General features: G+C 54.9%; 1 protein-coding gene across 3 annotated transcripts in view; it reads right to left on the bottom strand.

The window, feature by feature from the left end:
* The window catches only part of ROBO3 (roundabout guidance receptor 3), a 241993-nt gene extending 215213 nt beyond the window's left edge, over positions 1-26780 (bottom strand). For all 3 annotated transcript variants that reach the window (XM_043500994.1, XM_038380836.2, XM_043500993.1), the window contains exon 1: positions 26645-26780. In XM_043500994.1, coding sequence (XP_043356929.1) covers positions 26645-26762 — 118 coding nt within the window. In that variant the 5' untranslated portion in view covers positions 26763-26780. The remainder of the gene's footprint in view (positions 1-26644) is intronic.
* Positions 26781-27158: the final 378 nt, after the last annotated feature.

The following is a 27158-nucleotide window of genomic DNA, read 5'->3' on the forward strand; positions in this document are numbered from 1 at the left end:
GACCCTGAGTGGATGATTCAGATTCCAAGGCCAGAAGGGACCCTTATGATCATCTTTCTAGTCTGACCCTCTATATAACTTCCAGAGAACTTCCCCCCGCAAACAATTCCTAGAACAGGAATTGCTTTTGGCCACAGCATCACTGAGAGCTCATATTCAGCTGATTATCCACCCCCACCTCCAGACTTTTGTCAGAGTAGCGGCTTCCCAGGAGAAGTCCCCCATCCTGTACATATGGTCTCCTACGTTCTTTGTTCCTATATATTTAACCATATTAAGTCGCTTTACCAAGCAATCCAGATCACTCTGAATTAGTGACCTGTCCTCTTCATTATTTACCATGCCCCCAGTTTTTGTGCCATCTGCAAATATTTTATGTTTTCTTCCAGGTCATAGATAAAAATGTTAAACAGTGTAGAGCCAGAACCAATTCCTGCGGGATCCCACTGGAAACTCACCTGCTTGGTGATGATTCCCCGTTTCAATGACATTTTGAGACCTATCAGTTAGCCAGTTTTTAATCCATTTAATGCGTGCCACGTTATCTTATATCGTTCCAGTTTTTTAACCAAAATGTTGTGTGGTATCAAGTCAAATGCCTTACAGAAGTCTAAGTACATTACATCAACATTATTACTTTATCAGATAAATTTGTAATCTCATCAAAAAAAGATATCAAGTTAGTCTGACAGACTCTATTTTCCATAAGCTCATGTTAATTTGCATTAATTATATTATGTGCCTTTAATTCTTTATTAATCAAATCCTATATCAGCTGCTCCCTTATGTTGCCCAGGATCAATGTCAGGCTGGCAGGCATGTAATTACCCAGGTCATCCCATTGACCATTTTTAAAAATTGCCATATTAGCTCTCATCCAGTCTTCTGGAATGTCCCCAGTGCACCAAGACTCATTGGAAATCCAGCCATTTCTTCGAAAATTCTTGGATGTAAATGATCTGAACCTATTAATCTAAAATGTCTAACTTTAGTTGCTTCTGTTTCACATCCTCCAGAGATACTGGTGAAATGGAAAGAGCGTTATTATCACCATGTGATGAGACTATATCAGCTGGTTTTCCCCAATACAGAATGGAAATATTTAGGGAACACTTCTGCCTTTTCTGCATTATTATTGATAATTCTACCATTGCCCTCTAGTAATGGACCATACCATTGTCAGGATTCTTTCTGTTCCTAATAAATTTTAAAAGTTCCTTATCTCAGAGGGTTGACACCAGAACTGGACACAGTATCCGGTAGTGGTCTCACTAACACCATGTGCTGGTACCACCTCGCTACCCAATGTTACCCTATACATCCAAGGATCACGTTTGCTCTCTTATCCACAGCATTGCACTAGGAGCATGTGGCTAGTTGGTTTCCACATGACCCTGATGTCCTTTTCAGAGTCGCTGCTTTCCAGGGTGCAGGCTCCCCTCCCCCAGGCATCACCCATAGTCTTTGGTCTCAGATGTATGACCTTGCTTTTGTCTGTGTTGTTCAAATGTCCCCGTTTCCCATGTGACCCAGAATCAACTTGTCCTTATTCACCACCCCATCAATTTGTCATCTGCAAAATTTACCAGCAATTTGATATATTCTTTCAGATCACTGATAAAGGTACTGAAAAGCATTTGTGTAGCTGTGCCCGTGGGGCTCCCCCACATCCTGCTCCTGGCAGCTCCCTCTGTTCCCATGGGGCTTCCCACACCCAGGCCATGTCAAGGATCTAGGCTCGGAGCTGGGTGGGTACAGGCCATGTAAGGGGTCTGGGCTTGGAGCTGGTGGGGTACAGGTCATCACATACCTGGGCTCAGAGCTGGGTGGGGACAGCTCAGGTGAGCTGTTCCTTCACCCAGGGGGATTCACTCTTAGCTCCAGGCCCCCTTAGGGAATCCCCAGAGCCACGGGACTAAAATTCACTTTCAGTGACTATCCTGCAAAAACAGCTTTCCAGTCTACGTTCCCAGGAGCATTCCCGCCTGCTAACCCACCTCCTAGGCTATGTGCACAGCTTCCATGGGAGCGACACGGGGCTCGGTGGCACTGGCCTACAGCACAGGGCAAACAAGGGTGCAGACAGCGAAGCATTTCGTTAACAAACTGGTGTTGCCGGCCCTGCCATGTCTCATCTTTGCTCAGCTCTGCTCCGGGCATTCCCTTTCCACCACTCTGCCCCTGCATCGGCACAGTTCAGGCCCGTCGCATTAACAGAGCGCCTGGCTGACCACAGGGAATAAGAATTCCCCTGAATTTTGCAACACTACATGGCGAACGCTTCCTTTCTTAGTCCAGAAACGAGCCCTGCTCCAGACAGTGCGAACGAAACCACTGGGTGAGGCGTTGGCGCCCTCTGCTGTGGGATGTGGAGACAGCAGCATTTGCCCCCTGGGTGGAGCCGGTTAGAGGCAGGCTCTTTGCAGCCTGCTCTCGCCCTTTGGAAAGGAAAGACTCTGGAGCTGGGCGCGTCCGGAGCCGCCGCGTGGGTGGCTCTTCCCGGGAATGGGAAGGTGGCTGGAGAGCAGCAGCTTCTGCTCTCGTTACTGCAATCAGGCCCGCCGACAGCAGTCCCGGGCCCCCGGGCAGAGCAGTCAGCGGGCCCCCACACATGCACGAGCCGCGCCCGCGCGGACACGGTCCGCCTGACTTTTGGGTGGTGCTGCGCCTGCACTGGCTGGTGCCCAGCGAGCTGCCGGCTGCCCTGCTGGGCGCGCCCATCCCTCTGGCAATGGCTCCCAGGTGGGGGGCACAGGGGGGCTCCGTGTGCTGCTGCCTGCAGGCACTGCCCCCGCAGCTCACATTGGCTGCAGTTCCCGGCCAATGGGAGCGGCAGAGTCAGTGCTTGGGGCAGGGGCAGCGCTTACAGACCCCCTGCCCACCCTCCAGCCAGGGGCCATAGGGCCGTTTCGGCCACTTCCGCAAGCGGCACGGAGCGAGGGCAAGCAGGAAGCCTATCTTAGCTCCACTGTGCTGCCAGCAGTGGTGGCAGCAGCGAGGTGCCCCCGGGCCCTTTTAAATCACTTGGGCCCCTGGGCAATTGCGCCCTTTGCCACACACGCTCCCCGCCGGCGGGCCTGACCACAATCCAGAGTGACAGCCACCCCTCCCGCCAACAACTAACTGACATTGCAGACACCAGGCCCGGCACCTGCCACAGGCCGCCCGGGCAAAGCATAGGAGCAGCCTGCGAGGCCAAACACATGACCTGGTGCATTAGGCCAGGACTGTGCAACTGGAGAGGCTGCGTATGAAGCCAGTAAACAGCTCCCGCCTGAAGTGGACAGGCTTGTCTTAGAATTAAAATACAGAACCTGCAGACACCTCCTGCCGGATACCACAGACCGTCCGCAGAGTGTCTCCCAATGCTGAACAGGGTCTGCTGACAATGATCTCTTACCCCCAGGCAAGGGCCTCTCTGAGTGCTTTATTAGCCGATGGTACAAATCTCTGCATGCAAGGGAAGGACCTCACTTGCTCACAGACCGTAGCCCCTTTCCTGATATCTGCTGGGAGAGCAATACAGCGGTGCATAGACAATCCAGGAAGTTTTTGGAAAGCGTAGGGGACAATTTCCTGGTGCAAGTGCTAGGGGAGCCAACTAGGGGGAGCGCTTTTCTTGACCTGCTGCTCACAAACCGGGTAGAATTAGTGGGGGAAGCAAAAGTGGATGGGAATCTGGGAGGCAGTGACCATGAGTTGGTTGAGTTCAGGATCCTGACGCAGGGAAGAAAGGTAAGCAGCAGGATACGGACCCTGGACTTCAGGAAAGCAGACTTTGACTCCCTCAGGGAACAGATGGCCAGGATCCCCTGGGGGACTAACATGAAAGGGAAGGGAGTCCAGGAGAGCTGGCTGTATTTCAAGGAATCCCTGTTGAGGTTACAGGGACAAACCATCCCGATGAGTCAAAAGAATAGTAAATATGGCAGGCGACCAGCTTGGCTTAATGGTGAAATCCTAGCGGATCTTAAACATAAAAAAGAAGCTTACAAGAAGTGGAAGCTTGGACATATGACCAGGGAAGAGTATAAAAATTTTGCTCGGGCATGTAGGAAAGATATCAGGAGGGCCAAATCGCACCTGGAGCTGCAGCTAGCAAGAGATGTCAAGAGTAACAAGAAGGGTTTCTTCAGGTATGTTGGCAACAAGAAGAAAGCCAAGGAAAGTGTGGGCCCCTTACTGAATGAGGGAGGCAAGCTAGTGACAGAGGATGTGGAAAAAGCTAATGTACTCAATGCTTTTTTTGCCTCTGTTTTCACTAACAAGGTCAGCTCCCAGACTGCTGTGCTGGGCAACACAAAATGGGGAAGAGATGGCCAGCCCTCTGTAGAGATAGAGGTGGTTAGGGACTATTTAGAAAAGCTGGACGTGCACAAGTCCATGGGGCCGGACGAATTGCATCCGAGAGTGCTGAAGGAATTGGCGGCTGTGATTGCAGAGCCCTTGGCCATTATCTTTGAAAACTCGTGGCGAACGGGGGAAGTCCCGGATGACTGGAAAAAGGCTAATGTAGTGCCCATCTTTAAAAAAGGGAAGAAGGAGGATCCTGGGAACTACAGGCCGGTCAGCCTCACCTCAGTCCCTGGAAAAATCATGGAGCAGGTCCTCAAAGAATCAATCCTGAAGCACTTAGAGGAGAGGAAAGTGATCAGGAACAGTCAGCATGGATTCACCAAGGGAAGGTCATGCCTGACTAATCTAATCGCCTTTTATGATGAGATTACTGGTTCTGTGGATGAAGGGAAAGCAGTGGATGTATTGTTTCTTGACTTTAGCAAAGCTTTTGACACGGTCTCCCACAGCATTCTTGTCAGCAAGTTAAGGAAGTATGGGCTGGATGAATGCACTATAAGGTGGGTAGAAAGCTGGCTAGATTGTCGGGCTCAACGGGTAGTGATCAATGGCTCCATGTCTAGTTGGCAGCCGGTGTCAAGTGGAGTGCCCCAGGGGTCGGTCCTGGGGCCCGTTTTGTTCAATATCTTCATAAATGATCTGGAGGATGGTGTGGATTGCACTCTCAGCAAATTTGCGGATGATACTAAACTGGGAGGAGTGGTAGATACGCTGGAGGGGAGGGATAGGATACAGAAGGACCTAGACAAATTGGAGGATTGGGCCAAAAGAAATCTAATGAGGTTCAATAAGGATAAATGCAGGGTCCTGCACTTAGGATGGAAGAATCCAATGCACCGCTACAGACTAGGGACCGAATGGCTCGGCAGCAGTTCTGCGGAAAAGGACCTAGGGGTGACAGTGGACGAGAAGCTGGATATGAGTCAGCAGTGTGCCCTTGTTGCCAAGAAGGCCAATGGCATTTTGGGTTGTATAAGTAGGGGCATAGCGAGCAGATCGAGGGACGTGATCGTTCCCCTCTATTCGACACTGGTGAGGCCTCATCTGGAGTACTGTGTCCAGTTTTGGGCCCCACACTACAGGAAGGATGTGGATAAATTGGAAAGAGTACAACGAAGGGCAACAAAAATGATTAGGGGTCTAGAGCACATGACTTACGAGGAGAGGCTGAGGGAGCTGGGATTGTTTAGTCTGCAGAAGAGAAGAATGAGGGGGGATTTGATAGCTGCTTTCAACTACCTGAAAGGGGGTTTCAAAGAGGATGGCTCTAGACTGTTCTCAATGGTAGCAGATGACAGAACGAGGAGTAATGGTCTCAAGTTGCAATGGGGGAGGTTTAGATTGGATATTAGGAAAAACTTTTTCACTAAGAGGGTGGTGAAACACTGGAATGCGTTACCTAGGGAGGTGGTAGAATCTCCTTCCTTAGAGGTTTTTAAGGTCAGGCTTGACAAAGCCCTAGCTGGGATGATTTAACTGGGACTTGGTCCTGCTTTGAGCAGGGGGTTGGACTAGATGACCTTCTGGGGTCCCTTCCAACCCTGATATTCTATGATTCTATGATTCTATGATTCTATGGAGGGAAAGCAGTAGCTGTTTATCAGCCGCATAGCAGCGTGCACAAGACCTTGCCACAAGCCAGGGACAGTGCATGGCACTTAGAGTAGCAGAATATAATGACCAGAACTGGCCTGTGGTCAGCCGCTGATCCAAAGTGTTTACATGGTCCGCATTACCCGAGCACCTCCCAGTCCCCTGCCCTAGGGAAGGGCCATTATCCCCACCCACCGCAGAGCCGAGGAGCAAAGCGGCTAAGTGACTTGAGCACAGGAAGACGGTGGCGGAGCAGAGAACTGAAGCGGGGTCTTCCGTTGCAGAGCCAGCACCCTAACCCCACTGCACCAGCCGTCCTCTTGGCAGCGTAGAGTGGATTTGAACCCGGAGCTGCTTGCATGCAAAGTACAACCTTTGCACGGCCCCACTCCTGCTTAGGCGACTATACTAACCATGGGCGGTCAGGATCCTATTGTTATATATATATCGCCACTAAGCGACAGTCTCTCCAGCCGCACAGCGTCACCCAGCATCATGCCCAGGCACTGACTCAGGTGCCCTGGTACAGTGGTAAGGAATTCAGGAGGAAAGCCGAGGGGAATAATAACCCACCCCGCACTTCCTATAATTCTGGGTTTCCCCTGGGGCTCTCCCACCCACGTACCGTTCATCTGGCTCTGTCTCAGCTGCTGGTGCTGCATGACAGGAGTTAAAGGGGCAAACACCAGGAACAACAGGGAGAGAGAAAGGAAGGCACATTAGCCTGAGAGGAAAGATGCCTTTGGGCTGGAGAGGGAAAGCTCCGGAGGGGATGACTGTCATCAGCACTATCCATTAGGCTGTGCTATGGATGGGTCAGAGTCCAGGAGGGAGGCAGGGCAGTTCAGCACTGGAATTGCCCCACGTCTGACTCCTGGAGTCCTGTGGCTATCCTGGCAGCTCCGGGGTTTGAACTCTCATTGCTCAGATAGCTCAGTCATCCATCGAGACCAGCTCTCACTGTAAGCTGGCTCCTTAACCGCTCCGGCCCAGCCTCCAAGGTATCTAGGGTTCAAACTTAGTGGAACCTTTGAGGTTCTGGGCCTCAGAAACTCGAGCAAGAGGCTCTGGGTAACAACCACATCACTGACACCGCCCCCCCCCTCCAGCACACTCCCAGCTTGCCCCCCTGCGCTGCACCTGCCAAACTGCTTCCACTACTCTCGTGGGCATCAGGCACCCAGCTGGCCTTGGCCCAGGGGTGAGGTTGGCTTACAGCGGGAGCAGATCTGGTTCCAATCCCAGCCCAGCAGCTAGAGGGAGCCAAATGCCTTTTTCTCCCATTGCACCCCAGTTCACGTGCTGCATGCGGCCAGCTCCTCTTCCCCTTTGACACGTCCCTGCTCTGCCCTGCAGCCTCCCCTAACCTCTGGGCAGCCAGCTCTGCTCCCAGCCACTGTGATCAATACGAATGGCTGTGAAATCCAAGCCCAGGTTCGGAGAGCTGGATCCAGGTCAGACCCTAGGGTTACGGCCTGGCTAGTTGCAAGAAAAATAATTTAATCTGCTGGGTTTTTTTAAATGCAGGTCTAAAGATTTGCATTATTCTAATACACTGGAATAGCTACTGTTAAAAGTTTCTGTGTCCAGCTAAAGATGCTTCAGTGTTCCCACGTCTGCAGTTTAAGCGACAACTGATCAAAACTGTTGAAAATACAGCAGCTGTCTGCCCATCAACACGCAAGTGCACCACATGTGCGAGGGAGTTTGAGTCAGGAAAGAGCGAGGAGACATCAATCATATCTGTACGTGTTATCTCTCTAAGGGCTGGTGAAGGGGGGACTGAGGAGTTGCCTTGTGGTTGGGGGCTGGGATTGCAGCAGGCTTGCTTTGTGCGGGGGAGGGGGCAGAGGGGAGAGAGTAGGGGAGGGATCCTGGGTTCTTTGCATTTCACAGGTGGTAACCCTACTCGGAGCCTGATGGTGCCAGAGGAGGCTGAATAAGAGAGCAGCTGGGCTGTGGAGCAGGCCAGGTACAGGATCTAGGCCAGGGTTTCTCAGCGTGGGGGGCAGACCCAAAATTGGGTCACCAGACTGTTTCAAAGGGTCACGTTGCAGCTCCTGTGGCTCCTGTCCCACAGGGCAGGCTGGGCTCGCCTCCCTGCTCCAGACATTGCAGCCTCTGGGGTCCTAGTGCCACTCAGGGTTTGCCCAGCCGGCATGACGACAGGAATCCGGGTAGGCCAAATTTGAGGGAGTGGCACTGCCATCCCATGAGCCAGGTCACAAATGCACTGGGACAAATTTGGTTCCAGTCAGGGGGATGGGGCCAAACCTGAGCAGCACCCACAGGTTGCAACCCCGGAGGGGAGAGCCAAGCCCAGCCAGCCCCACAGCACAGGAGATGCAGGAGCTGCCACTGTGGGGTGAGTGCTGGGCAGGACCCGACCAAAACCATCCGAGGGCCTCCACCCCCAGACTATTTTCTGGCTCGTGACAGGCCATAAACATTAATAAATGGGTCCTGAGCCCAAAAAGGTTGAGAGCCACTGATCTAGACAACGTACTGACCCTTGTCTATTGAGCTGTCTATGGCACTGGAGTAGCTGAGTGCATCACAAGCTTTACTGTATCCATCCTCCCAACACCCTGCACGGCAAGGCAGGGCCGTTATCCCCATTGTACGGATGGGAACTGAGACACACAGAGATTAAGTGATGTGCCCAAGGGCACACAGGAAGACAGTGGCAGAGCAGGGACATGCTCTCATGTCTCCTAAGTCATAAGCGTTTGTCTGACCCACTGGCTCAGCCCTCCTCTACCCCCCGCCTCCTTCCTGCCTGCCCTCAGGGAGGGGACAGAATGGAGTGGGCCAAATATCTCATTGACATTTCTACCTTGCATCCCATCACAAACTGCTCATAGGGCTGGACCAATGGGAGCTGCGGAGTCCATGCTTGAGGTGGGGGCAGCGCGCAGAGACCTGCTGGCCAACCGTGTACCTAGGAGCCAGACAGTCATGCCACCTGCTTCCAGGAGCCACGTGGAGCCAGGGCAGTCACGCAGCCTGCCCTAGCCCCTCTGTGCCACTGATTGGACTTTTAGAGGCCTCAAATCTCCTGGATTGGTTTCAGTAGCCACCAGAAGATTGAGGCCCATTCCAGGAGACTCCTGGCCAATCAGGGAGGGTTGGCAACCCTACCAGGAATCGCCTTCCATGGGGCGGCTCAGGGACAGACACACCAGTGCTACTTAGGGACCTTCTGAAATGAAACATGGATTTACGGGCCCTGCAGCTCCCAACCAGCATCAACCCTGCTCTGGTGCAAAGGCTGCTCCCAGAGCTAGGAGCTAAAGCCACCTGGCCCCTCATAGCCCAGTTCCTTCTGGACACTTTGCCACAATGAGGGCTGGGGCCTGGCCAAGGCCAGACTTGCACAGACCCATGCTGGGGTGGGGCAGAACCACCTGTCCAGTGCAGCCCTGGGAAATGCTGTGACTCCGGACAGACAGGTCCACGTGGAGCTCCCAACACGCAGGGCCAGAGCATACATGATGCTAGCTCTCAGGGTGATAGTTCAGCATGCTCTCTCCCAGCCCTGCCAGCTCTGCTGCCCACTGAGCTCTGGGACTGGGAGTTTGTGTGGCCCTTGGACAGGGACAGGGCACAATCCAAACCATGAAGACTCTCCAGGTCAAGCAGGATTCTGGCAGAGCCAGCACCCTGGAAGCCCTGCCTTGCTGTGACCCGCAGGAACTGGCTCCACACTGCAGCAAAGGGGTACGGTGGCATTGTGGGAGGAGAAACAGGCTGGGCTTGGCCAGAGGGTGCCCTGTCTGTTCCTTCTGTGCCAACACCACCCTGGCACCAGCCTAAGGACAGCGCCGGCACCAGCCTCCGCTGCCCCTCCCTCCCCTCACAAAGGCCCTATGAGCTGGAGCCACGCACCTGGCTGGCTCTGGACCTTCTCTCCCGAGAGGTGGGCTAACCTCTTCCGCGGGCATGCTGCACTGAGCAGGGGGTCACACCAGCTTGAGGTGCCAGGCGAAGTTCCCTGTAAGCTGCACAGCCACGCAGCAGCCTACTTAGTGCCAGGCAGGCGCTTAGGGAACCCACCTGGGGACCGACTGTGGCCGGAGGAAGGGTGCCCCTCCCCCAGCCCCCATCTGGCCTGGCCTCCATCCAGCCACGGGAGGGGCATCCCTCCCCCAGCCCCAACTCATCCTGCAGCTCAGACCTGCCGCAGCTGGAACGGACCAGACCCAGCTGTGGCCAGATCAGCTCGGGGCTGGGGGAGCAGTGCCTATCATGCAGCCCCAGCCCCAGAGATCCCACAGCAGGGACAGGTGCCTCCCCCCCCCCAGCCCACAGCCCGCACCCCCAGGCAGAGCCTTCACACCCCTGAACTCCAACCCTCTACCCCAGCCCAGAGCCCCTCATCCCCAGCCCCAGCCCAGAGCCCACACCCCCAGCCGGAGCCTTCACACCGCTCCCTCCAACTCTCTGCCCCAGCCCTGAGCCCCCTCCCACAAGAACCCCTCGGCCCCAATCCCACCACATGAATTTTGTTCTGTGCACCAATAAGAAGGTGATGCATCACACCTCACTTCCATATTGGTGCATGTAACAAAATTCAGTCTGCACCTGGGTGGGAAACAAGAGAGGGAACACTGGTGCCAGACCCGTGCTTGTTCGGATCCAGGTAGGGTACTAACAATGCAGTGCAGCCACAGCAGTGTGACGGGATCGCCTCCCACAGCATGTGCCTAGCATCTCGGCCAGGACAATGTTCCCTCTCATTCTTCCTACGCATGTGCTCCATGCTGCACTAGTGAGACCCTGAGGCAGCTAACGTGAGACCTGACCGAGCAAGGGTGAGGTTACCGGGTGCTCGATAGCTTGTATGGTTGTACATAGCCCATGGGCCACCACGTGGCGCTCGAGAACACAGAGCAGAGTCCTGAGTGCCGGAAGCCCCTGTGACGCTACCTCTTGTGCACCGAGAAGGCCAGTTCTTCACAGCAGCTCACTCTGGGGCACAGACATGCATTACATCAGTGCAAGACAGTGGCCTAGAGAAGCCAGTTGGCAAAGGGTTCACTGCTCCACATCAGCAACTTCTAACAGGCCTGACAAACTCACTATGCCCAACAAACAGAATGCCGTGTGAGCTGTCAAAGGAAAGCCAATGCCACATTGGTCTTTAATATCACTGCGAGTTGTATATATAGATGAAACTAAAAGTTATGTGTATATAGTGAAAATATAGCCTGAGCGTGTCTTAAGGTCTGAGCCTCCAGCAGGGACAGGTTTTCTCCCAGACCAGGCCCTCTAGTTCACTCACAGTCCTGGGAATATCAAGCATGGCATTGTTTCACAGGGTGCCTCCATCCCCAGCTCGAACTAAGTGCTAAGAAAGAACAGGGGCATGTGACATCAACAGGCACCAGAGATTACATTGTATTTTAGGGACTCTAGGGACAAAAACCAATGACCAACATAAGGGGAAGGCAAAAGGATACATTGAGTGAGGAAACCCCTGGAAGGACATGGGGTATTCATGGAAACCAGCAGCTCTATCAAAGGCTGAATCTTTGGGAGAAAATGGCCATTAGGAAGCAGAAAAGGTAACAGCCACTGACAAGTGCAGAGCAAAGGTTGCATTTGTGTTTTGGTTTGTGTGTGTCACCATTTCCCTTTCCACATCTCATCTTCCCTCACTATCTGTTAACACTTAACCTTTGAGACTAAAGGTATGATTGATTCACTGTAGGTGCAGCTGTGTGCTGTGATAACGGACCTGCTCAACGCTGTGCCAATCACACTGTGCATATGCCATCTCTTCAGGGACACCTTACCTGGTCGTTGCTGTGGGTGTGCAGTGGGCACGGGCTGGATGCTGGGGGATCCTCTCAATGGAGTGAGAGGGACCCAGGGATGCACTTGTTGTTACCCTGCAAAACAATGTAAGGGCTGGCACAGCGCAGACAAGATTGTTTGGATGACTGACAGAGTGGGGGGTCCAGAAGCTGGTACCCAGCTCAGCAGTCTCTCTCTCTCTCTCTCTCTCTCACTGGGGGGAGGGGTAACAAGTGACTCTCAGTCCTGGGTACCCCAAGAAAGCGTGACAGTCGAGATCTGAGCACTCACAGGCAGGTCCGCCGCCTGCTCACAACCTCAAGCCCCTTCTCCAGGGAAGTGCCACACCCTGTGCTTATTCGTCAGAGGCAGTGACATGTAGAGGCCTGTGCAGATACAAAATTTGTATCCGCATCCAATCCACAATCCGCAAAAATTATCCATGGAAATTCACACCCGTGGATGCAGATACCTGTGGACATAAAGCGGATATCCGCTGATTTGCAGGGCTCTAGTAACAAGGCCCAAATGCTGCAGTGCGTGCACCGCACAGTCACTGCTGGATTTATCCTCACACCCCGTGCAGCAGGGCAATCACACATATGCATGCTCACACTCACACACATGCTCACACTCACATCAATCGCATGTGCATGCTCACAGTCGTGTGCTCTCACTCACACTTCTCTGCTGCACACAGGGGGAACTGAGGCACAGACAGGCTAAGTGACTTTGCTCTGTGGCAAAGCAGGGACTTGAACCCAGGTCTCCCAGCTCAACCCCTTAACCACTGGGCCAGCCTTCCTCTCTTCTTAAAGAGACAGTTCTCATTAGTTCAAGATGTTCTGGGAATCTGCCCCCCAGGGGTCTCCATCCTTGGACTTTTGACCCCAGGGTGAGCAGGGCCATATGGAAACTCTGGCTAGGAGGAGAGAGGTGCTGTGCAGAGGGGAGCTGCCCAGGATGCTCAGCCACCTACCCCAGAACTGGGAAGAAAAGGGCCATGAGGTGAGCTGGGGAAGGGAGCAGAGACCTGGGTGCAGACAAACATGATCCCCAAAGAGGAGATGCTGCAGTCAACCGCCATGTCACCAACTCCCCCTGCTGTATCATGAGTCTCATGCCATTTGGGGTTTCTCTTAAGGCCCCAGCTCCTGGAGTTATGTGATTATAGGAAATTCTCAGCTTCCACGAGAAAGAGCCCTTGTGATTGTGGAGAAAAGCTTGTAAAGGTGATGCAGTGCAGCCTGAGGGCTCAGACACTGGAAGGCCAAGAGAGCAAGGCCAGCCCTGGTCATCTGCCAGCAGCCTCACAGTTTGGGGCCTGGCTGATGGGTCTGAACCCTGGGGGGCAACACTGGGAGGAGTGGCTGGGATCCTGCAGGCCTGCTGGGGGAGTTAGGCAAAGGGGGAGCAGCCAGGCCCCACTGGGGTGTCACGAACCTGCCCTGTGAGTCAGCAGGGTTTCCTTTGAGATGGACAAATGGACAGACGGAATGAGGTGGCCAGATGGATTTCGTGGGCCAATGTCCTACCCCAGCGCAAAATTCCCAACACCCCCGAACAGGGTGCTGTAATTACTCCACACGGCCACTGGGTGTCACCATTCCCCAACATACCTCCCCGGCTAAGGCAACGGTGACGGCTCCATTCTCTCCAAAGTGACCTGGGCTCAGTGGGACAGGTGCAGACGCACATGCGCGGGCTCACACTAATACACATGCCCCACCAATCACACACATGCATGCTCACACTCACACACATGCTCACACTCACATCAATCGCATGTGCATGCTCACAGTCGTGTGCTCTCACTCACACATACACATAAGTGTGCTCACACTCAGACACACCAATCACGTGCATGCTCACACTCACAACACATGCCCCACTCCCCTTCCAAAGGAATCCAGGCTCCAGGTTCCATTTCCAGCACAGGAAATGCTGTGGGTGGGACATGATGGGGCTGGGAAGCAAGGGCCGTTCTCCTTCAACCCTCCCTCCTGGGAGGACACCGCTTGGCAAAGGTGACACCTGGGAGCAAAGACCCATTCCCTGGGGGGCATGGGGCACCCCTCAGTGGAAGTGCGGCCAGCGTCGGGGAGGAGCTGGCTGGAGCAATGAATGTTCCATCCTCCAGGTTATGTCACAGACACATTCCTACAGCGCCCATCACCGCAGCCGCTGGGCAGTCATGCGGGCCCTAGCGACGTGGGTTCACAGGGGCTGTCCCAGATCCAGGGAGAACTGCAAACATAAGGGATGGTATTTGCCCAAGCTCCACCCACTGGGGGGCACCTGTGTGGGCCCAGCCAGGCTCCCCTGGGGTGGGGCTGAGGTGCCCCTAGAGCCCAGCTGGGTTCTCCTCACAGGGAATGGGGTATCATGGGCCCCAGGGCAGGCTCGGCTCCTTCTTGTCCGGGGAAGTGAAACCCATGCCCCGCTCCCTGCATCAAGATGAGCTGTCACCGCAGCTTAGGGTGATCAGATGTCCCAATTTTATAGGGACAGTCCTGATATTCGGGGCTTTGGCTTATTGAGGCGCCTGTTACCCCCCACCCCCATCTCAATCTTTCACACTTGTTCTCTGGTCATGCAGCCAATCCCCATGAGATGCAGCAGGAGAGAGCCAGGCCTCAGACATCTGTGGGGGCCACGGATGTTGGGTGTCAGGGTGAGAGTGCCTGGGGAGCACCACTCTGGCCCCTAGAGTATGGGACAGGTCTCAGCCCCACCCAGACCCCCACGCCACCACCTGTCTACGTCCTGTGGTATCCAAGTGCCCCCCACTGCCCCTCTCCTCACCTCAGCCCCCCTGCCCCCACTGCCTCTCCCCTTGCTCCCGCTGTGACACCCCTAACCCAGAGACTGCTGGGGGGCAGCAGGAAACAGGGCCGGGAGTGGGGCAGGGTTGGCCCCTAGGCTGGACCGGCCCCTAGGCTGGACCGGCACTGCTGGCATGAAGGCAGGGCAGGGTGGGAGGGGTGAGGCTCCCAACTGGGTCCCAGTGGGACAGGCACTTTTATGAGGCTGCATTAGCGGCAACCTCTGCCCCTGACAGGCCCAGCCCAGTGCTTCTGCTTGCAGATGTGGCTGGGCCATGCCTCTGTGATCGGGCTGGCTCACCACGGGGGGGGGCACTGCCAGGAGTCAGTGGCCCAGGCTCTGCAATTGCCATGCTGGCCACAGGACCAGCTTTCTGTACCCTTCTTCCCCCCACCCTGCAGGCTCACTACCCACAGGAGAACTCAGCCTCACTCCACAGTGCCTCAGTGGCCTGCCCGGCCTCCAGCACCGCCTGCCTACTGCACCCCCAACCCCTCCCCAGCTGAGCACGAGGGGGCACGCTTGGCAGGCAGCGCAGGGTCCTTGCTGGAAAGAACCCGCTGAGCCTGCCCCAGTGGCAATGGCTCCTGGAGGCCCGGAAGGAGCCCTGCACCCAGAGCCCCTACCAGGCAGCCCCAGTGCCCCTGGACCCAGCCCAGAGCTCAGACTCCTTGGGGCTTCGGTGGAGGGAACCTGGGGAGTATTCACAAGGGCCAAATCCACAGGAGCTGTCAATCAGCAGAGCCGCATTGGAGTCCCGGGGGGGGGGTGGTCTGGCCCGTCCAGTGTCCACAAAAAGGTCACGCACTGGGCCTGGTTCCCTCCCGCCCTGGCTGGGGGGACAGACGCTTGTGCCGGTGGGGGGAGGGGGTGAAACATTATTCTGCACAAGTGCAAAGGATCCTGCCGGGCAAAGCAGGATAACCCCAGCCCCACAACATATACAGGCAACTTGCAGACCATCCCTATTAGCCCTTTTGGTGCCCCACTATTCCAACCACAGGCTCCTCCCCCACGTACACAGCTCTGCCAACCTCCTTGAGCCCTGACCCATAGCCTATAGCCCACTGCTCTTCCAGCCAGGATTCACCCCACAGCTCTCAGTCCTGGCCTTCAGCTTTCTATTACCCCAGACTTGGGGGCTGGGCCCAAGGCACTGTCAGCAACCCCTGCACTGGGCTGATGCCTGTCCTGCTGCAGCCCCATGGCTGGCCATGGCTCTGACACTCAGACGAGGTTGCACCAGGCAGGTGCTGCCCCAGCTCCTGGTAAATTGTTAACTCTCCAGGGCAGGGGCACAGTGGAGCACGGGGCACGGGGGGGGGGGGAGGAACACCAACATGGGGCACAGCCCCACTGCCAGGATGGAGGCACCCCCTTTGGGGGAGGCAGTGGCTGCAGGGACACCTTGGTCCCCCTGCAATGCTGAGCACAGTGTCCTTCAGACACCCCCACCGGGAGAGCCCCCAGCACTGCACAGGGAAGCTTACCCAACACCCTCGCTCTCTGGCCCACCCAGCTTTGGTCAGAAGAGCCTCGGTAGGTAGCTGGGCACCGCCTGGCAAGTGCCTGGCTCCAGCTGCAGGAAAAGGGGCTTGCACCCATAATTCAGAATGCAGATCCCAGAGAGAGCCGGTGGGAAGCGCAGCCCAGCCCAGATTGGGGGCCTCCACCCCCAGCACTCTGGGCACTTCCTCTGTGCCCCAGAGCACAGCAATGAGGCCAGGCTGAGACGTCCTGTGTCACCAGCTCACACGGCAGCCCCAGCTCCCGGAGTCAGGAGAGCCTGGGAGAACCCCGGCTTCCATTTCAAACTTTAATATGTTTTTGCCCTGGGGACTGGGATGTGAAGCTGGAGCCAGGCGAGTTCACAGCCCCAGAGGGACAAGCTGTGCGTTAGTATTTCCAAGCTGGCATTTTTCAGCCACTTTCATGGTTTTCAGCGCCTGATGCGATGTTCACCCCCCAGCGCTGCACACACCTGCTCCAGACCCCGGCAGGGCAGGCACCAGCCCAGGGCGGGGCAGCAATGAACAGTGTTTCCCTGGCATCACAGCCCCCAGAGGGGAGCACAGAGCACAGCCCTTGTTCAAAGCCAGGCCCAGTGCGCTGCACGTGGCAGGGCTGGTGCTCCCCCTCGGCCCTGCTGTCTCCTCGCCCCCACCAGCCAGGCGCCATCTCGGCTCCACTCCCGCTGCTGAAGCTAATTAGCGAGCACTCAGCGTGCAGCACGGGAAAGTTCACGGGGGAGGGGGGCTGTAATCCGGCTGCTGAGCCCAGTGCCCCCAGCAGCCTCTCACTAACGGGCCCTTCAGACGGGACATGGACCCGCTCGGCCAGGACAGGGAAGCCTGGCCTCAGGCACACCGGTGCCCCACGTTGAACTACCACAGACCCCATGGCACAGCACCAGCGGAGCTGTCAGCACCTGACCGGCAGCCCATAAACCCCTCCGTTGCTGAGGGAAGCTGCCAGCTCCCATGGAAGGAGCCCTGCCATTTGGCAACTAATCCCCCAGATCTGCTGGCTTTCTTTCCTATCAGTCTTGGTTCCTGCCCAGCCCTGTCACTGGGCTAGCTGAGTCCCACACAGCCAGCCCTACAGAGCGCCACATAGGTCCTGATCCCACCCGGTATAAGGCAACACAGCAAACACCGAGGTAGGCTGTTTCACACCAGCTGAGGATCTGACCCTTTGTCAATACTCCGCCCTCACACAACAGAGCTGTTCCTAACTCAGCATTTCCTTTATTAACACAACCCCATACATGCCCCCACTAGACCGGCTGCACCCTGAATGACCAACATCAGTGGGAAATGCAATACCTAGCTATGAGTTATAACTATGAGCAGGGGGTTGGACTAGATACCTCCTGAGGTCTCTTCTAACCCTAATATTCTATGATTCTAAGTTTCCATAGACTCTAATGAGATCCCATTTGGATCCTACAGTAAAATCTGTAGGGAGGCAAATCCCAAGTCCTAGGAATTGAAATACCGGAGTGGGGTTGTACTGCCAGCCTGCAAACCAAGGACCAGAGACTGAGGCTGCAACGCTGGAGAGATCGGAGGCAGAGTTGAATAATGTGATAGCAACGGAGGATTTCACACAGCACCTATACAGGGGTCGAACCTCACAGCAGGACAGGAAATGGAGAAGCAGTTGCTCGACCCCTTAAACGGTTGCCCCTTGGAACAGCTCTCCAGGGCAGGCAGGAGGGCAGGGGACAGGCAACTCAGCCCTAAGAACCGCACAGGGGAGTTGGTTCAAGAGGTGACAATTGTTGAGCCATTAAACACCAGTTCGCAGAGTATAACTAAGGGCTGGTCTACACTTGACATGCTCCTGCTGCACTCCCCCAAGAGGCAATGGGGAATTCTCCCCGTCCGCACCAGAGGAGAGGTCGGTTGAACTGTGTCGCTCAGGGAAGTGGACTCTTCACACCCGGAGGCCTGGTCTACACTGGGGGGCGAGGGGGGGTGAGCTAAGTCGGTCTAAGTTGCACAACCTCAGTTACGAAGAGAGCGTAGCTGAAGTCGACTTACTTAGAGCTCCTTACCGCGGGGTCTTCACTGCAGTGGGTCGACTGCTGACGCTGCCCCGGCGACTCCGCCTACACTTCTCGCTCCGGTGGAGTACCGGAGTAGACGGGAGAGCGCTTGGCGGTCGAGTTATCGTGTCTCACTAGATGCGATAAATCGACCACCGCTGGATGGATTGCTCCGGAGGTAAGTGTAGACAGGCCCTTAGTGACGTGGTTACACCAACCTCATTTCCTCGTGTGGCCAAGGTCTAAGCTCAGGAAGGCTGGGGGGGAGGAAGGGACCAGTGTAGTCAGGAGCCACAAGACTCCAGAACAGGAGGAGGCTCATCAGAAAGTCCTGAAGGCAAAAGTGAGGGAATTAAAGTCCTGAGACTAGCATGAAGGTGACGTAAGGACCCACCCCCGAGTCCTGGAGGCACAAACACACACACACACACACACCCCAAACGCGCAAGGAGGCATGTAGACCAGAGACGCACCTGCCTGGTTACATGTGAGGCTCAAGAGCCAAACCTGGAGATCCAGCTCTGGGGTCACTAATCAGACGACCAAAGGCACAGGGTGCCCTGAGTTCACCAGCTGGGGGAAATGAAAGGTGGAAATTAGGACGTAACAGGGAATCCGACCAGCAAATCACCAAAAGACATAAAAATGAGCAGACAAGAAAACATCAGAAGCAAGAAACATGCAAGAGAGCCTGCGGGCACTGGACAGCTAGATCACAATTAAGGAGGATGAGGACATCGTTAAGAGGTGAAATGGTTTCTTTGCATCAATGTCCAGCAGAGAGGATGCTGGGGAGATCCTGGATCCGGCCCTGCTTTCCATGCTGCATGTCAAACCAGCATCTGCTCCTTGCTGGAGATCATGGCCCCCTCCCCCACAAAGGAAAACAACAATTCCCCCAGCTTCAGCTTGTCAAGCAAACCCTGCTCCCCTCCATGAGGACACAGAAATTAATTCCCCGAGGTCCACTGTCATTGGGGACGACAACACTCTGCCCTTCCCTCCAGAGATCTCAAAGCACCTTAGACACTAATTAAACTGGCCTTCACCAGGCACGCTGTACATATGGGGATCAGTTGCCTACAGATGGACAATGGCTTGCCCTTGACCATGCAAGGATGGACCCAGGATAGAAATCACATCTGCATCCCCTGGCAATCCAAGCTGTCACCAGAGCATAAGTGGTATATCCATGGCCCCATCACCTCACAACCCTCACACAACCCCTGTGGGGCAGGGCAAGGTCATTCCCCCCACTGTGCAGAGGGGGAGCTGAGCGCAGAGAGGCTAAGAGCTTTGCCCAAGGCCACAAAGGGAGTCTGTGGCAGAGCAGGGAATTTCCTAGGGGATGGGCCTTACATCACTGGGTCATTCTTCTTCTCTCCCCAGGACTGGTCAGAAGCCAACCAGCCCCTGGCTGAGGCCAGGCCTATCAGTTCAGTTCATTTCTCCAGGGCAGGGCAGCGGCTTCCCCTTACCCTAGTGATGGTCGTTAACCCTTTCCTGACCCTGCGGGAACAGAGAACAGTTTGCTCTCTTTGCAGACCCGGCTCTCAGGCAGTTATCTTCTGAGCGATGGTGCTGCCACCTGTTTTAATAGAAAGGACGACAGCACCCCCTGCCCTCAGTCAGGGCCAAGCTGCAGGCTGTAAGGGCTGGAATTGCGAGGTAGACACTTGGAGGCCCGTTGACAGCCCAGGAGTTTGGTTTTCAGGAGTGGCTGATTTAGAAAACCTCTGTCAGGGGCCACCAGTGCAGCTCCCTAACGGGGCCTGGGGCACCTGTGACACATTCATGCCCTTGGGTGCATTGCAGATGGCTGTGGGAATTGCTCCTCCCCGCCTGCACACACACCCCTTGGCTGCTGCCCAGGCTGGTTCCTGGCTCTCCAATTCACGCAGCCCTGATTAGACCTCCTAAGGCAAGGAAACTTGGGAGTCAGCACCCAGGATGCTCAGCGCCTCCCTCACGTCCCCCTGATCCACACACACAAAGCTGGTAGTACGTGCCGGTAGCCTCTTGCCTCCCAGGCTAACAGGCATGATGTCTGACACCACCCACCTAGCCCGCACCTCTGCGACCTGAAGTCATAACCTGGGCAGCATCAGTGCAAGTTCCGTGCAAGAGGGCTGCAAAGAAGGCTCAGCACAGCGCCTTCTGATTGGCTGCCTCCTGCGGCGGGATGCCAGCAGGAGGGAAGCGGTTTCCAAGGCGATGGAAGCAATACTCTTCTGTTGCAGGCAGGATGCAGTAATGCACATGTCACCTGGCTGCACTGGGAGCATCCTTGCTCTCCTCAAAGCCAGGCAGGCCCCTACACCTTCCCAGATCCGCAGAAGCGTGGCCCCGAGAACATGTTTTCCAATCCTTTAATCATTCTCATGGCTCTTTTCTGAACCCTCTCCAAATGATCAACATCCTTCTTGAACTGTGGGCATCAGAACTGGAGTATTCCAGTAGCAGATGTACCGTGCCAAATACAGATGTTAAAAACCCTCTCTCCTTCTACCCTAGAGATTCCCATTTATAAATCCAAGGATCACATTAGCCCTTTTGGGCACAGAGTTGCACTGGAAGCTCATGCTCAACTGATTATCCATCGTGACTCCCAAATCCTTTTCAGTCAGTGAGTCCCCCATCCTGTAAGTATGGCCTACATTCTTTATTCCAATACATTTATATTTAGCCATATTAAAACACAGACTGTTGGCTTGCACCCAGATTCCCAAGAGATCCAGATCATGCTGTCTCAGTGACCGGTCTTCTTCATTATTTACCACTCCCCCAATTTTTGTGCCATCTGCAAACTTTATCAGTGATGATTTTATGTTTTCTTCCAGCTCATTAATAAAAATGTTAAATAGCATAGGGCCAAGAATCGATCCCTGCAAAACCCCACTAGAAACACACCCATTCAATGATTCCCCATTTACAGTTAAATTTTGAAACCTATTAGTTAGGCAGGTTTTAATCCATTTAATGTGTGCCATGTTAATTTTATATCGTTCTAGTTTTATTAATCAAAATGTTATGCAGTATCAAGTCAGAAGTCTATGTATATTACATCAACACTATTACCTTTATCAACCTAACTTGTAATCTTACTAGAAAAAGATATCAACTTAGTTTGACACAATCTATTTTCCATAAACCTATGCTGATTGGCATCAATTACATAACCCTTCTTTAATTCTTTATTAAGCAAGTCCCATATCAACCGCTCCATTATCTTGCCCAGGCTCCAGATCAGGCTGAAAGGCCTAGAATTATCTGGGTCATCCTGTTTACCCTTTTTAAATATTGACACAACATTAGCTTTCCTCCAGTCTTCTGGAACTTGTCCAGCATTCCAGGACTTATTAAAAGTCGACATGAATGGTCCAGCAAGTTCCTCAGACAGCTTATTTTTTAAAACTCTTGGATGCAAGTTATCTTTAGTAGCTGCTGTTCAACAGTCTCCTGAGATAGGAGTGGAATGGAATGATTGTTATCATATGATATGACATCATCATCTGTTTTTTCCACAAATATTTATTGAACACTTCTGCTTTTTCTGAATTATTACTGGTAATTCTACATTTCCATCTAGTAATGGACCAATACCATTGTTAGGACTCTTTTTGTTCCTAGCATTTTAAAAGCTCCTTCTTATTATCCATAACTCTGCTGGCCATAGAGTTCTGCTTCTGTCCCTTTGCTTCCTTTATCAATTTTCTACAATTCCCAGCTTCTGATTTATATTTATTACTATCAACTTCTCCTTTCTTCCATTTATTGCGTGTGTGTTTGCCTTAATTTCCCCTCTAAACCAGGTCAGCTTTTTAACCAGTCCGGCCTTCTTCCTTGATTGTTGGATTGTGGCTTTTTGAACCTCTAGTAAATCATTCTTAAACAATTCCTGATTAAACTAAACTCAAATGTGTCCACACAGGGGTTTGCACTGATTTAATTAAACCAGTTTAAACTCACACCTTAAGTACATCTAGTGCAACTTCCCCAGGTAGACAAGGCCTCAGCTAATGTGACCCTTTGCCCATTTGGACAGGTGGCAGGAGCCATTTCCTCCCTGTTTTAGGAATTGCAGGTCTTACTCAGTTTGTTGTGGTGTGTTCCCAAGGGGAGCCCAGCATGGGCCCAACAGAGGGGCTGCTGGGAATTTGGCTCTGCAGGAGCCAGACCAGGTCTGCAAAGGGTCTTGATGAAGTTCTTCTTCCTTCCCTAAGGATAACGGTTTCCACAGACAGCTCCCAGCTCTGTTATTCCGACTGTCCAGAAAAGCTGCCAAATCATCCCAATAAATAGCTTATGTGAATGAAGCCAGAGCAGAAGGAAAGTGCAGGTGTTAATAAAGCCCCCGCATTCCCCACGTGTGCCACACAACCTCCATGCATAAAGCTTTGCCAGCCCTTTGGAGCAGCTTCGCTGTTCCTCTGCAGGAATAGAAGCAGCTCATTAAGAGGCTGCAGGGCTGACTGGCAGCATTGATGCCCCTTGTATTGTACCAGACACTTTTTAGTCACAGACCTTCTGCCTTCCCCTCACATGGAGCCCCTCTCCCCCAGCAGACACAGGCCAGAAGCAGGAGCAGCATTATGCCTGGAGTTTACAAGGGCAATGTCCCAGACCCTTCTACAGCTACAGGGCAGGTTCCCCTAGAGATCTTCAGGCCCTGCCCCATGCTGTAGCATCAGACTTTTGCAAATAGTACCCAAGGATCCCCCATGGGTCCTTAAAAATGATCCTGGGATTATGATAATTGCATCAAAATAACAAACCCATTTTGGTCCTTAAAGACATTAACTGAACCGCAGAAACAGCAAGGTTAAACAGCTGGGCAGGGGCAGCTTGGGGAGGTCATCTGGGATTGTGGGAGAAAGCCACTGGCTGTGTCACTGCTGAACGGACATCAGTGAAAGCTTATGCTCAAATAAATTTGTTAGTCTCTAAGGTGCCACAAGTCCTCCTTTTCTTTTTGCAATTACAGACTAACACGGCTGCTACTCTGACTGTAAATCTCAACACTAGTATCCCTGGGCTACAGCGTTAACACCCTGACAAACTGAAAGGGATGGGTCTAGTCACACCGCTCACACCTGTTGTTTCTGGCTGGCTGCTGGCTCAGGCAGGTCACACTGCATTGCTTAGAGCTGGTTCCCAGAGCCTCAGCTGGTGTAGATCACCACAGCACCACTGAAGTCAATGTACTGAATTATGCTCACCGACACCGAGGATCAGGTCCATGGGGTTTTGAGGAAAATGATTAGTCAGAATCTGGAGCTCTGTGTTGGAGCCAGAAGTGGAATCAATGACAAACTCAGCAACTGTAGAATACCGAGGTTGGCCTGTGACCCTAGACTCATCCGTCTGATATGGCTGGATGCTCACACTGAGCGAGAAAATGGATACAGGGCCCAGTGTACACCTCCACAGTAAACAGTGAAAGAGGAAAGGGCATTCTGAGCAGCATGTGCAGGGCAGGGGACCGTGTGTAAGCAGGAGTGGTGACCATTCTCCTCTAATGTCCAAACGCTCTTTAGTGGTGCTTCCAATGAGAAAAAAAGCCTTCAACTGCTATTATTCCTACCCCTCTGATCGGCCAGGCCAGGCAAAATTCCCCCTTTACCTGCATCCCCATCACTGTAATCTCTCCCAAAAGTCAGCTTTCCAGTGGCACAAGAATGCACTTGAAAAGCATCAAAGTTCTGAGTAGGATCTACACATCTGGCCTGTTTTAACCTACTGTGGTACAATGGGCTATGCAGTGGATGGTGGTCATGCAGTATTTACCAGCTGGTCCTTACATGGCCATGAAGGGCTGACACTCCGCTCCTTGTCCAGAGCAGTTAAAGCCTTTCCAGTAAGAGCTGGGGCTTTCTAGGAGGCTGGCTCCCCATGTGAAGCACCAGTGCAAACTGACAGCTTCTTTCCAGAAGGGGAAGAATTCCTCCTCTCTCTGCCCCCACTTAATTCCTTCCAGTAAATGGATAAATCGCTGCGGAGCTGGATGCTGGGGCTGCAGCATTTTGGCTCCTGCTGGGCAGCACAGCTGTCCCAGCTCCTGTGAGCCAGGGAGTCGCTATTTCAAAAGCCACATGAATGCACCACATTGAGAAGCCCTGTGTGTTATTTACATTGACAGGGTCTCTCGCTATCTGGATGGGAGGAAGGGAGAGCAGAGGGGCAGGGATAATGCCTCAGTGTCACAGCTGGGATGGGCAGGGAACATAAAGTCTTTGGAGCTTGCCACAGTGAGCTGAAAGACCTTCAGTGAGGCTGAGAGCCTTCAGATCATGAGGAACACCATCATCTCCCCCCACAGCTGCCCCAGAGCACAAGGGCTTTATGGAATATGAACCAAACAGAGGAGGAAGAACTGGGAGTCAAACCTGTCAGGTCCAGGGACATGTGATTTATATCAGGCCAGGGCTCCTGGTCCTTTCCTGGGCAAGAGATCCCCATATTCAACCCAGTTCAGCTCTGAATGAGAGCCCAATGCCCTGGAGAGCCACTGCTTCCTGGGCAGGTGAGCGATCCACCAGGGATGGGACTGGGACACCGCAGGGCCAGGAGGTCAGGGGCAGCCCTGAAAGGCTGGACAGGAACAGTGCAGAGCACTCCCCTACCTGGAGCTATGCTAGGCCATGGGGGCAGTGCATGAGGGCTATTTTTAAACAGAGGTGAAATCACTTCAGAGCAGCAGGAAGGAGAGCACAGATGGGTAGCGACCCCCAGAGCCTTCAGGCATCCTGCGCTGTGAGCAACTCACCTGGACATAGTTAATTTCCATGGGAACAATGAATCGGGTTTTATTGGGGTCGCGGGTCACGCCAGGAGGTTGGCCAAGACACATCTGTATGTCACAGGTAGGAGACCAATTTAACAGTCCCCGTTGATCGGTCCGTGGACCGGGACCGATATTCAACAAACCTTGGCCTGGATTTGCAAAATCCAAAGGGTCGCTGGAAGGCATTTACACACCACCTACCAGCGGAGCACCGAGGTCCTGGGCAGAGCTGAGGGCCGGCACCCCTGGCTCTGCTCGCTTGCAGGCACTAGCCTGGCGCGCACCGCATTTGAGTTGCAAAGTTATACAAACCAGAAGGGAAAACGGGGCGCCAGTTCTTTACCAGCGTTGGCTACCAGAGGGCGCTGGCCGGCCGCAGCACCCTCCGTTCAGGGGCCAAATGCAATTTATCCGCCCCGCCAGCCCCTCCCCTCCAAGAGACTCTCTCGGCGCCCCACGCCCGGAGCGCACCCCAGCAACGAATGGCGCAGCCAAGCACCCCTGGCACCGCCGGGACGGCTCCGCTTCCGCCGGGAGAGCCCCCCTCCCCCGGGGATGCTCCCTTCCGGGCTTTGCGGTCATCCAGGGGTAACCTGTTAATCACCCGCCTAAGCGACCCAGCGCGGAAATCCCATTTTCAAACGGGGCTGCGTGGAACTGGAAAGCGCCTGAAATCGCATTGGAAAATGGGACTTCGGCGCCCGAGTCCTTGGGGTGCTTCCCAGCCCTGTAGCCGGGATCTGCGGGGGCAGAGTCGGGGGAGGGGGGCTGCGGGGGAGGGGTGAGGATCCCAATGAGAAGAGAAACCGGGAGACACACGCAGTTAGGAGAAAAAAAGAACAGGGGGACTTGTGGCACCTTAGAGACTAACACATTTATTTGAGCATAAGCTTCTGTGAGCTACAGCTCACTTCATCGGATGCATTTGGTGGAAAGTGAGCTGTAGCTCACGGAAGCTTATGCTCTAATAAATGGGTTAGTCTCTAAGGTGCCACAAGTCCCCCTGTTCTTTCTGCGAATACAGACTAACGCGGCCGCTGCTCTGAAACCTGCAGTTAGGAGAGACACGCAGGCAGGGGGACAGGCGCTCTCCCCCCCCCCGCGCTGTCCCGGGACAGCCCCCCTCCCGACACGCGCGCGCTGCTGTCCCGGGACACCCCCCCCTCCCGACACACGCGCGCGCTGCTGTCCCGGGACAACCCCCCCCCCCTCCCGACACACACGCGCGCTGCTGTCCCGGGACAACCCCCCCCTCCCGACACACGCGCGCTGCTGTCCCGGGACAACCCCCCCCCCTCCCGACACGCGCGCGCTGCTGTCCCGGGACAGCCCCCCCCCTCCCGACACACGCGCGCTGCTGTCCCGGGACAAACCCCCCCCTCCCGACACACGCGCGCTGCTGTCCCGGGACAACCCCCCCCCCCCACACGCGCGCTGCTGTCCCGGGACAACCCCCCCCCTTCCGACACACGCGCGCTGCTGTCCCGGGACAACCCCCCCCCTTCCGACACACGCGCGCTGCTGTCCCGGGACAACCCCCCCCCCTTCCGACACACGCGCGCTGCTGTCCCGGGACAACCCCCCCCTCCCCACACACGCGCGCTGCTGTCCCGGGACAGCGTCGCCGCCCCGCGCTTGGTCCTGGCCCTGCGAACTCGCCCCCGCGCCCCCCCCCCGCTGCATCTAGCGCCGCGCTCGCAACTTGGCCAGCCCGGCCCGGCCCGGCCCGCTCCTACCGTTGGCGCGGCTGAGGGTGGCCAGGTCCAGCGCCGGCAGCGAGCCGTTCAGGCCGAGCAGCAGCAGCTCGGAGGAGTTGCCCACGTCCCCCCCCAGCGAGTCCGCGAACAGGTTCATCTGCAGCAGCGTCTTGAGCAGGTAGCGCAGCATGGCGGCGGGGGGGGGCCGGGAGCCCGCGGGGGGGGGGCCGGGAGCCGGAGCCGGAGCCCGGGAGCTGCCTGGCGCGGCGCGAGCGTCCAGCGCGCTCTGAGCTACCGGCGCCGCAGCCTCCTTGCACCGGCCGCGCGGGGCTCCCGGGCGGGCGGGGGGGGGGGAGGCGGAAAGCAGGTGCGGGCGCCAATAAATGTTTCATTGCAGGATTAATAACCCCCCGGGGGGCGGGGCGGCCCGGCTCCAGCCCCTGCGCGCTGAGAGCCGCTCGCCCCCCCCGCCCCGGGCACCCCTGGGGCTCTCCGCCCCCCCCCCCCCCGACGGGCCTGGCAACGTGCAAACGCTCCCGGGGGAAGATGCTCT

This window comes from Dermochelys coriacea, chromosome 22 (assembly GCF_009764565.3).
Source record: "Dermochelys coriacea isolate rDerCor1 chromosome 22, rDerCor1.pri.v4, whole genome shotgun sequence".
In the NCBI taxonomy this organism is placed as follows: Eukaryota; Metazoa; Chordata; order Testudines; family Dermochelyidae; genus Dermochelys; species Dermochelys coriacea.